This window comes from Quercus suber, unplaced genomic scaffold, assembly GCF_002906115.3.
Source record: "Quercus suber isolate HL8 unplaced genomic scaffold, Cork oak 2.0 scaffold_714, whole genome shotgun sequence".
Taxonomy (NCBI): domain Eukaryota; kingdom Viridiplantae; phylum Streptophyta; class Magnoliopsida; order Fagales; family Fagaceae; genus Quercus; species Quercus suber.
Window position 1 is genome coordinate 117,526 of NW_027070155.1, and position 12,835 is coordinate 130,360.

Consider the following 12,835-nt stretch of genomic DNA (forward strand, 5'->3'; position numbering starts at 1 on the left):
CATAAAGTGTCCGTTCGATGATTCTCAAAAAAATAAAATAAAAGTGTCCATTCGACAAATATTATTTTTGCCAACTTATTTACTATTCAGCTTATTTTTGCTACTATTAATGGGTCTTACTACACTTTTTGTTACTATTCGTGGGTCATACTGTACTCTTTCAGCTAACTTTTACCTTTAGTTATATTACTTTTAGCAAAATGTTTTCAGTTTCAACAAAATAAGTGGATCCCAAACAAACCCAAAGTATATGTATAAAGTTTGTTTTATCCTTGGGGATGTAAATGATATTTTATCCATGGGGATATGTAAGGTTTGTTTTATTATATAAATGTGTATATTCGTGGGGATATATAAAGAACATATCTATGCTGATATATAGAGGACTTGAATGGCTAGTAGGTAGTCCATTCATACAGTATTAATGGCTCACAAAGTGCTCACTTAGGGAGTACATACATTGTGATACATGGAAGGAAGTACTCAACCCTATAAGGGTATTACCACCATTATTCATGTATAAGATTCTTTATTTAAGTGGGAGCATTTCATAAATAGAAAGTATGGGTAAAATTATGGCCATATTACATTGATTATCACTCATTAAGTTCTTAAAATGTCATATGGGCCAAGTGGGAGAATGTAAAATTATCTCTATTAGGAGACTTAATGTGGCCTAGATACAGATTATTTATTAATTAATTATTTAATTATCTTTATCTGGATTTACTATTTATTTGATAATAAGAGTGATAGATAAATATCCATCCTATTAGGAGTACTCTATTTGTGAACAGACACTTATAACGTTGTTTGGTAATATTGACGTCTTTTGGTGAATAGACAAACTCTTTGATTGGAGGAGTATAATTAGATAACCAACTTTAAATTGAAGGAGTCCCTAGTCTAACCTTAAAAAGCCAGTGTTCTCCATCAAAATAGTTTCTAAGGAGAAGGCCATAGACTAGAAGAATCTATTTTAATTTCTTGCTTTACATTGGGTTTTTCTCAATAAATCATTTGAACAAAAATAACTAAAGGTATGTTTTATTTTCTTCTGCTGCATTAGATTTCCTACATGTAAATGAGTCAAGCTTTGTCTAGTAGTGCATGTTCAAGCTTGGCTCATCAAGAAAAGTCAAAAACTCAAACTTGGCTTAAGCTCGTGACAAACCTAAAAATAATGTTTGAGCTTGAGCTCATAAAAAAACCAAAAAACTTGAGTTTGGCTTGACTTAGCTTGATTAATTAGTTAAGCCAAGCTCATACTACAACAAAACGTATTTTCAGTGACGAAAAAATTCGTCATTAAAAGTCAAGTTTTTTGTTGCCAAGGATTTTAGCAATGAAATCTATTAATTAGCGAAAAAATTCATTTCGTAGCTGAAACCCCATTGCTAAAAGTCTTGGCGACGAAAAATTTCAACACTAAAAGTCCGATTTGTTTAAAAAAAAAAAAAAATTTAGCGACAAAAACGTTTTGAGCTTAATATCAAGCTCAAACTCGAGCTCATGTTAAGCTTTGAGCTTGAGATCTAAGAAAATTACATGATCAAATTCTTAAATCTCTCAAATTAAGAAAAAAAATAGTATACTTATTTTATCATGCGTCTAATCCTACTTATGATTAGCCATTATTCAAATTAAAATTTACATAATTAAATTCATTTATTCATCCTTCCTTGTCTACAGCTTCAACAATGTTAAAAATATCATTTTTACATTCACATTAGATGGTGAAGAACTAGAAAAATATTTTTTTATAACTATTATGAGTGGACAAATACTAACATATTTCATAACTTTACATTAGATGATTGATGAAGAAGGATCATATGTGACCATTAATTAATTAATTAATTAATTTTTATATGTAACTAAAGTCTAAAGTGGTTTTTGGTCAGTTTAGAGAGAAGGAAAAATATTAAGTATTGGGTAGTGGTTCCATGTTGTCTATATCATTATTAAGATATGAATAATGAGTATATTTAGTTAACACATATAAACTTATAAATGAGTTCATGTTTGAATTGTTTTGTATCAAGCCTTACAGTTCATGAGCTTTTTCGTGAATAAATTTTTTTTCTTGGGCTCGGCTTATTTATTAAACGAGCTTAAAACTAAGGCTTATTTATAAACAAACAAACAAGAACAAGTTTTTTATTGAGTTGAGTCCAAGTTGTTTTTATTGGCTTAGTTTATTTACAGCCTCTACCATCAAATATCTATCAAAACACTCAACGACAAGCCTCAACCCATGAGGGACCAATACTCATTAACACCATTTCCACCTACAATAGAAACAATCATATCTGATAAGGCTAATAAACACCAATACAAGGTCATCCATTGCAAATCAAAACCCATCAATTTCCAACAAACATTCACCCATCACCATTAATTTGGCCATTACCCAAGCAAAGCCAAAACCACAAATGGCCAAACCTAGCAATTTTCTTGAAAATAGAGAATGAGCTTGAAGAATTCAAAATGTAATTTCAAAACTCAAAATACTCCTATAGCACTTTTCTTGAAAATAGAGAATGAGCTTGATGAATTCAAAATGTGATTTTGAAGCTCAAATACTCCTGTTAGCGCGACTCCACATTGGGCTCAGGGTGGTCATTGACTACCCTCCCCTAGAAAAAATGATAATTATTATATACAAATTTTAAAAAATTTATGATTTTTTACCCTTATTTTTTTTTTTTTTTTTTTGCCCACCATAAATTTTTTTAGGCCAATATAATTACACTTTTGGATAAAGTTTGGTTACAAACTTGGTTGTAAACTAAGGCTACAACACCACTCAATATTTTTTTTTATTGGATGTGAAATTTGACAAATTTACCATTGGATTATATTTATTAATTTTTTATATCCTCTATACTTGCAAATTTTTAAGAAAATTAAAGATCAATAACTATGTTATCAATCAAATTTTTAAATTTTGAATTTTTGTAGTCTAAAATTATAGATAAAAATAAGTTTATGGATTAAATAGTAAACTATATCTGATTGACATTAAATTTGACATTTTCTTTTGAGAACATAAAAAACATGCAATCCAATGGTTAAGGGCCCGTTTGGTACTGTTATTTAAACAACAGTTTTTTAAGTATTTAAACAACACAACACAACACGTATTTTCACGACACTTTTTAACCTCACGTATTTTCATAATACTTAAACAACGTTATTAGAAATCTTTAATCAAACAGGTCATAGGTTTTCAAAATATGTAGTCATGTGAATTTGTTTCGTGAGAGTTGTAGCCAAATTTTGTCCTTAAAACTTTGGTCCATTTAACAATATATATTAGGTCCTTACAACAAAAAGAAAAAATCCAAAAAAATTTTATTTAATTAAAATTTTGAAAGATATGTAGCTTGTAGCATTTTGATAATGAGACTATCATGCGACAATTTTAAAATAAGAAAATTTTTAGAAGGAAATTGTAAGATTTTATGTATTTACGTGTTTTTTTTTTTTTTTTTTGTCTATATATGAACTTTTTATTTTTATTAGCATTTTCTATTAAGTTTTATTTCATTTTTAAAAAAAAATTTAAAATTAATATTTTATTAAATTTTATATAATAATAATTTTTATTGAATGTGACCACTTTTTGCCATTCATAATTAATGGAAATGAAATGGGGCCTAGGCAGGGACAGACTCAAGATTTTAAGTTAGTGGGGACCAGAGTATAAAAGAAAAAGAAAAAAAAAAACTCCAAATAGGCATCCATATAGTATTAAAAAATTATAAATACTCAAAATTGTTATTTCTAAATACATTAAGATGCAATCATTTACTAATAAAGAAAAAAAATTAAAATTTTTTTTTTTTTAATACTAGGTTGGCTAGGATTTTTAATTTTTTTTTGGTTGAAGTTAGAGCATTCATAGTGGTCGGTGGTGTTAAAAATTTTAGCTTTTAGCACCTCAAAAAGCTACTTTATCTATTTTACCACATCACTTTACAATACATCCAATATCAAATGTTATATATTTTTTTTTATCACTTCATTTAAAATAATAAAGGAAGTGAGAGATTTGAGTTTTTTAATTGAAGAAAGAGATATAATTTTAGTAAAATATTTTATTTTATTTTTAACAACTTGTTACAGCCAACTGGTAATCATACTAATTTACTGTAGTTGCAAAAAATTTAACTTTAACTTCTCCAATAACATATGATTTTTTGGTTCTTTGGTGGTAATTTTTTTTTATTAGTTCAAGGGTTAAAAAAATGATTAAATTGATAGTATACAGGTGTGTTTAAAAATGATTCAAACCCACAATATTTATGCAATTTACCCTAAAAATTATTCAAGAGCAAATAATAATAATAATAATAATAATAATAATAATAATATACACTATTTTTCTCCGTATTCAAATACTCAAAACAAACGTTGTATTTGATAAGGAAAACAGCTCTTATTGGACTTATTAAAGTTATATACAAAGAAGTTTGTAAAATTCATTGGTAATTAATTAGAAAAAGGATTGAATCTAAAAAAAATTGGATTTTTTTTTTTAAAATTTTTTAGAAACCAGCCTGGAAAACCAGACAGGACTAATATTGAACCAAAACAGAGAAAAAAAAGAAAAAGAAAAAAAGAATCAGCTAGGACCAAGGGAACTAGGTCCCCAAGAATGTCATCAATCTAAACTTGAAAAACTATGGGTCTGTTTAGATACCGCTTATTATTGAAAACTAAAAATACTGTAACGAAATAATTTTTAAATGTGTAAATAGTGCCGTGGGATCTAGTTTTAAAGTTATATTTGCATTTTTCCGTACTTGTAGATTTCGGGAACAGTGCACAAGACCCAACCAAAAAAAGGTAGGCGCGCAAAATAATTTACTCTCTCACTATCCAAACTCACTCTATACAGTTCTAGACTTTTTTGCTAGAGCATCAGCAACTGAATTACAATTACAGTTAATATGACAACAACAACAAAAAAAAAAAAAAAAAAATCTCAAATGTGAAGCGAGATGGAGGATATCATCTAATATATGACCATACACACTTGTGATAATAATGATATGAATGAATATGATGTAGTTTTGGAATTTGAGAAAATATTATAGCTAGTAAGAAAAAAAAAACGTAACAAATAATAATTAAAATTTATAAGATTAAAACACATGCCAAATGGGTAAATTTTAGGAAATTTTAGGACATCAAATTAGAGTGCAACTTGAAAATTTCACTGAGGGAAAAAATTAAAAATAATTACATTCGCATTTGAAATAAAATACAACTTAAATATTGAAAAAAGAGAAAAGAAAAACCCGGTTTAAAAAACAGTTTGCAATTTGGCACTGACTGTTAGTTATTTTTGAATTTCCTCTTGTGCACTCTCACACTCTCATTAAAAGGCTTTGTTTCTCTCTCCTTTTATTTCCGTGAGATGGGTTCTCTTTTTTACTCCAATTTTTAGTGTTTGATTCAAAAACTGTTTGGTGTTTTGACTTTTTAAGTTCTTTAAAGGTATTGTTTAATACAAAAACAAACATAGCTCATGGTGCCACTATTTTGCACATACATTCATCCAGAGGACCTTTCTTTCAAGGAAAGCTCTCAAGGGGTCTGTGGACGACTAAATTTCTTAGTTCGAAATAAGTCAAACAAGTAAAATAGTTGCATAAATGTGAATTTGTATTGATGAATGTGTGCTACAATTCTTTGTGATTACAATAGACTGATCCTCTGATTCGGTCTACTTGAAAGATTTGTTGATTGGAGTTGTGGTAATGTGATTTTGATTTGAACACCAAATATACTTCAATTTGGCTGAGGAATGGATTGAAAATCTTTGAAATGGAATTACAATGAATCTCTGGCTATAAACTTGTTAGAAATTCTTTGTTCTTCATGTTCTTTGTGTGTTCTTCGTGTGTTCTTCTCTTTTGAGGGTTTGTGATGGAAGTTCCTCGGGGCTTTAGAGGCTTGAATCCGTAGAGCTTCACTGATTTATGGTTTGTTGAGGTTTCTGGAGGCTTTTGAACTTGATTCTAGTGAACTTTGAAATCGAGAAATATGACTTAGATGATTCCTCTTCGAATGTTCTTCGTATTTGAAGGTTGAAGTTCTTGAAGTTGCTGGAGGCTTCAGGGCTTGATTCCAGCAGAGCTTCTGGACTTTTGAACTCAAGATGTCTTCAAGGTCCTTCTTGAGATGTCTTGGTGTCTTCCTAAATGTCCTAGGAAGGCTTCTATTTATAGGAGTTTGGGGGTGATAAGCGACACGTGGCGGAGTTTGATTGGTGACATATGTCACAGCCTAATTGGTCCGCTTATGTCATCACTTACACGTGCGAGGCTAATTATGTCATTGCTTACACGTATGAGGTTGCTTATGTCGTCGCTAACATGCGCTGATACGTGATTGGTTTTTGCATGATACTTAGCAAATTTTTGTTGGTTTCTGAGTAGTGATAGCAAAGCCTAGCAGTAATACATGACGCTTTGTAATTGGCTATATCTTGTGGACTTGGTAGTGTGATGTGTCAACTTGTGATAGGTTGAGAATTTTCCCTCTCTACAGGGTCTACTAGAGAAACTCTCGTACAAGCATTCAACATGATCACCATGTTGGAGAATGCAGTGAAATTTAGGGGTGTTCATTCATTCAGTAGGCACGGTTGGAGCTAAAGCATCAGATTGCCTTTTGCTCAGTCGATTCCATGAAATAAGAGGCAAATGATTTCATTATGGTAAACTAGCCTCTTAATATGTTTACCAATCACTGCAAATACCTACTAGGAGTGTGATGAAGTTTATGTGTTTATGGAGTGCCAATTTTTTTGTGCTACATCTCATCACACTTTGGATGTTATACCAATATATTATAACCCAAGATTACATTTTGAGGATAATATATAGAAAATAGATTGGTATTTTATATGCTTTGATCAGGTAAAAGGAGTATCAAAAGTATGTTTTATTTATGAGTGGTAGAATTCATAATAAATGGATTTGAGCTTGCAACCATACTTTTATATGTGAGTTATTGAAAAAAAGTAATACTTATTATATGTGTGAAAAGGAGCTTGGGATTCATTTTTGTGTGTGGGTTTTTGCAGGAATTTTAGTATAATTTTATTTATTTATTATTTTTATAGATACAATACTTCAAATTTATGGCGCTTACTACATAATGGTTGCTCTTTATTACTAGGTTATGATACAAATTAATTGGCTTCTGATGTAGGCGTTGATTAAATCTCACATCTTTTATTCATGAATAATTTTTTTTTTACCAATTAAGCTAAATGTAGCCTATGTAAATCTTAGTCATTGTGATGTAAATTTTTGTAAAGTGGCATATTCCTTGAGAATAAAAAAAAGTTTTCTTTACTTAATATTCTACCTTATAAAAACTTTGTATTTATGACCATCGCCCACCCTTGGTGCGGTGGTCACCCCATAAATATAAGTGTTTGTGGGGTGTGGGGAGCAAGAGCAAGGGTTCAAGTCTCTAAAAGAGAATTTCACACACACATATACACTTAGATTAAGTTAGAGTAATGTAGGGACTGAATTTGAGCACTTCTACTGTTAAGTAAGTGGACTCAGGCCTAGCTAGCTAATATAATGAATTTGTAGAGAGCGGGTTCAAGAACTAGGCCCTAGCAAGCGGACAACGCCCAATGCAGCGTTCGCCACCATTCGACATAGACGAATGGAAATTATCCTCAAAGGTTTGTCTTCGGCCCGGTCCGAGGAGCTTGGTGATAGTCCTTCTTTTCTCCCAATCCCCCTCTTTAATCTATTTCTTCTCCTTATATAGTCCTCTTCCAATGATCCATTTCCTCCACTTGTTAATCATCCATGCTTCTTTTTGACAACCCGTCCCATTAGCCACCCCGTCCCATTAGCCACCTTACTAGAACTCCCAGTGAGTTGCAGCAACTGAGGAAGCATTGCTCAGGGGTCATTTCCCCATTAATGTTGCCTGAACATCAGTCGTGCGCATTTAATGTGGAAGTGACAATTCAATCCTGGCTTTGCTCCTCGGCCACCCTTCCACGGCTGATGTGTTGTACTTGATCTTTCTCCTTAGATGCCCTGGAGGGCTGCTTTTGGTGACTTGTTACTTCTGCCTCCTACGGTCTTGGCTGGCCGAGGACAGGGTTGTCCTCAGTAAGGCTCCTGGGCAATTTAGGTCTTCACACTTCATCTTCGGGCATTTCCTCCTCTTCGGCATGGGCCTTGGGTCGGGTACAAAGTGAGCCAGGGTTGCCAAATTCTCAGGCCCCACAAGTAGAATTTCTATCTTGTAAAAAAAAAAAAAAAAAAAAAAACCTTATATTTATGTCAGTGTATTAATTACTTTCCATATGTTAATGGGATAAATGCATTTATTCACTTTAGTTAATAATTTAAATATGACCACCGCGCATCCTTGGTGCGGTAGTTACTCCACAAGTATAAATGCTTGTGGGGTGTGCGGAGCAAGGGCAGTGGTTCAAGTCTCCAAGAGGGAGCTTCACACACATATACACTTAGATTAGGTTAGAGTAAAAATTTTCTATCTTGTATAAAAAAAAAATACATATATATATATATATATATATGGTTATTTTTTTTTTATAAAAAAAAATTTTCTATCTTGTATAAAAATATATATATATATATATGGTTATTTTTTTTTTATAAAATTTATATGAAAAAATATTTATTTGAAATACTTGTCATAAAATAGTTAAAAAAAATAATTTAGAATATGTCATTTTTTCTCATATTTAGTTTCTTTGGCAACATTTGAAAAAAAAAAAATCAAAAGGCAAAAAAAGTAAATTTAATAACAAATGCATAAAATTATAAAAAATAGTTGTACGCTTAAATTAGTAGAAATTATGAAATAAATGTGAACTAACTAAACTAACATGGTCATATTTTTAATTATATTGATATTAACTGTGGGCTACTTTTTTGCTCCAGGCCAAGGGACTTGTCCCTTGTAGCCTTTGGCTTTTTGTAATCCTACATTGAAAGTCACTCCTCCCATTTTCTGTCTTATAAACGTGAGCCGAAAGAGTAGTATACCATCAGTTATTTTTATTGTGAGCTACTTTTTTGCTCCAGGCCAATTTCTCCCCTTTTAAAGTAATTATTTTTCTATTCAAATGAGTTTAGAGGATAGAGAAAAGTAAAATGCATAAGAAATGCTTGTATATATTTAGAAAAGCACTGTAGCGTTGTGTATAATTTTATGCAAAATAGAGAATCAAAAGAAGCTAACCCCCTCTCTCCTTTTAGCTACAATTATATATATATATATTTGCATTTTTATGAATTTTATATAATTGGATAAGAATGCTCCTCTAAATGTTTTTGAATCGGTAACATGTACAAAAAAAATAAAAAATAAATACACGTAAAATATATTAAATAAATATTTAAACACAAAATAAATCGTTATTTTATATTTAATTTTTGCAATCACGTGGCTGCAAAAACACCACTTTTTCAGACCCATGGGACATGCATGGATCTGTGCTGGACCTGGACCCATTTCACCCCAAGCCGACAAATAGGTCTGTAGGCACCAGGGGCGGACCCAGAGTGGGGCCCCTACTGCCTCCTAAAATATCCGTCTATAAAGTTGAGTTCTGCACAAACTTCCTGTATCCTGACATTAAAAAAAAAAAAAAAAAAAACACACAAATTTAAAAGTTTAAAAACAATTGTTTTTAATTAAAATAGGCATACAATAATTTATTTTATTTTATTTTATTTTTACCAATAATGTATTGACACCTCAATTTATTAAAAAAAATTGTAATATTTTTTGGTATTACTTAAACAACATCTTCCACTTTAAACAATAACTCTAAATAAATGCCACCCAACCCAACTCTTACCTTTATTTTTAGTTAAACTTTTGATTAATATTTATCCTTTATTTATTTATTTATTTATTTTTTTTTATGAAGAGAGTTTCAACTTATGACGTCTATTCCTAATGATAACTCTTTATCATCAGACTAAAACATAAAATATTTACCCTTATGTCAAACTTTACACATAATAATAATAATAATAATATCTTGTATGCTACTAAAACATTATCTTTTTTTCTCAATCTCTTGCATTTTCATAGAAATTCAAATTTTAAATAATTAGAATAATAGAGAAATAAAAGTTGAAAATTATTTTTTTAATTTATTTTGAGGAATCAAATTATATATCTAAACTTTAGTAACCATGATGATTAATCTTTAGTAACTATAAATTGGAAGTTTTACATATTTATTTATTTTACAATTGTTTAATTTTAATAGATTTTGTATGAGAATTACGACTATTTATAATTTTATTATTACTATTGATTAATATTTTTAGATTATTTCTTATTATTATCTTTTATATTGTCCCTCCCTAAACTGAAATCACCCACCAATCCTTGTAAAAGATCATCTTACATCATTGACAAATCACAAATCAAACGGTGCGTGATGGTTTCACTTTTCACGTCCAGCATTTATGGCTTTTTCCGTACCACCGTCCTATTTTTTCTCTCGATGGTCTGGGCCAGCCCTACATATGAAGAATTGAATAAACTCCACATGTTCCTCCACTTCTACTTGCACATTTTTCACGTTTCTCATTACATGTTATATAGTGTTTATTACTTGGTGGGTCTGCATAATCAAACGTTTGAAAAATGTTGAATAATCAAGTGTTTGAAATCTGCTTATTTTTTTAAAATTAAAAATTTTTTGTTGAAAATATTATAAATAAAAATAAAAATTAACTTAAATAATACAATAGATCATATAAATAATACTAAAAAGTACAATAGAGCCATGAATAATAGAAAAAAAATTAAATAGCAAAATAATCTAATTTTTTAATTTAAAATGCATCGTGAAGGAAGTAACAAATTGAAATTCTCATTCCCCCTCGTTAGAACATTTTTATTTGAAATTTCAAAAAATTTCTATTTTACAATCTCAAAACTTATTTTATCTATTTTAGGATTTGTTTTTTATTTGTTTATTTTACAGAAACTGAAAATTTTTTGCTGAAACTGAAATTTTTTTCTAAAAGTAAAGTAAAAATTAGATAAAATAGTATAGTAGAATCCATAAATAGTATAAAAAAAACTAAAATCTATAAATAATAGTAAAAATAAACTGAATAGTAAAATAAGTAAATTGCAGACAAACACACAGGAACTATAATTTTTTAGAATAAAATTTTTGTTTGACCTTTTTTGTTTTTGATAATCATTTTTGTTTGAACTTTAGTCTTTAGACAAAGCATGCAATGCAAAATACGGTAAAGATTATAAAATTATTATATACAAATGAAAATGAGGCACGTGGGAAACAAAAAAGTACCAACAACTGTAAAACATGTCGTTTTCCTTGTGTCATTATTTTTCTGTGTGGACCAAATGCCTTTAAATATCTTTCACTCATCCATTCCCCAACTTCATCAAATTCCTCTCTCTCTCTCTCTCTGCATAATAAACAAAATGCTTCTAAAGTTCAGGAGTCCCTTCAAAATGGAAGATGAAGTTAATAAGCAGAGTAAACAACATAATAAGTCCAGCTATGCAGGCCATGCAATCTCAAACAACCACACTTCATTAGCTGTTGGGTTACGAATCCTTACACAGGTTTCACATGGTGAATCCAATATCCTTGTGAAATCCGCATTGAAATTTACCCAACCCACCTCTCATCCTCAATTGCCACTTCATCTTCAGACCAAATCTCTTGAATCTTGCTTTCTAAAAATGTGTCACCTATGTGATAAGGAACTAAGCCCTGATAAAGATGTGTACATGTACAGGTAATTAATCTTATTACATTTTCTGTTAATTACAGCGAAAGTTATCTTACTAGTATGATAGTATTTTATAAAATATGTAAGTTCATTACTGTGTTTAAGTTTTGCTCTTCACTAAATTTTGTGCTCCAATGCTATGGATTAAACTAATTGATGCTATGTTAATGCAGGGGTGACCAAGGCTTCTGTAGCATAGAGTGCCGGAACAGACAAATTGTATTGGATGAAATGAGAGAATTAGAAGCTTCTACGAAGAACATGGTGGCATCTTATAGACATTGTTGCAATAGTGGCAGACGTGAGACTCAAATACTCCTTGAGGAAATACGTCAGAAACATGAGCCTATGCCAATCCGTTGTCAAATAAATTGGGCGATAGTGTCATAGAATCATATATAGTTCATAGTTTAACACTCTTTTATTGTGTATTTGCAAGTGAAGATGATGTAGAGAGTGGGAAGGGAAAGGTGAAAGAGTTGGGATTTTTTGTTATATATGGAAAGCAGATGAAATTTCTGCTGCAGTACTTATTTTTCCATTTTCAAGAGTATAATAAGACAAGCTGATAAGGCTGATTTGAAGTAGCGCTTTTTCTCAACCAAAGAAAAGAGTGCTCAATTTCTCTTCTTTCCCTTTCAATTGTAAGATAAATATCACTTATCCTTGTCATATGTCACTTTATTTTCTGCTTGTATGTCACTACAAGACAAGGCCATCACAAATCCACAATCTTAAGTGGGCTTCCCTCGAAGATATTTTGCTAACATTGTCGTTTATCAATATGCTTTGATTTGGCAGCAGCGTGTTTCACCATTCTTACATAGTTGCCACATAGAGATCAACTGCTCGCGCGGTACCAAAAACAAACCATTTTTCTTTTAAGATATTACGCGTCTTGTGATTGGAAATGGACAAGGAGTGAGCATATGTATGCTAGAATCCTGAATCCTAGATCACTAGCTACTTTTTTAAGGACCTTGGTGTTGCACACAAATCGTGACTCATAAGGCAGA

At 30.6% G+C, this 12,835-nt stretch overlaps 1 protein-coding gene across 1 annotated transcript; it reads left to right on the plus strand.

Annotated features, from left to right (window-relative positions):
- The first annotated feature begins 11,470 nt into the window (after positions 1–11,470).
- Positions 11,471–12,546, plus strand: LOC112041163 (FCS-Like Zinc finger 17). Its single transcript, XM_024074064.2, has 2 exons — positions 11,471–11,825; positions 11,993–12,546. Exons 1-2 carry the CDS (start codon positions 11,506–11,508, stop codon positions 12,207–12,209), a joined length of 537 nt encoding a protein of 178 aa, XP_023929832.1. The 5' UTR covers positions 11,471–11,505; the 3' UTR covers positions 12,210–12,546.
- The last annotated feature ends 289 nt before the right edge of the window (positions 12,547–12,835 follow it).

Excerpts from the sequence above, each read along its gene's own strand:
- LOC112041163 (XM_024074064.2), top strand. The coding sequence starts at position 11,506 with ATGCTTCTAAAGTTCAGGAGTCCCTTCAAAATGGAAGATGAAGTTAAT. Across the intron at positions 11,826-11,992 it reads AAAGATGTGTACATGTACAG|GGGTGACCAAGGCTTCTGTA; the intron begins GTAATTAATCTT and ends ATGTTAATGCAG.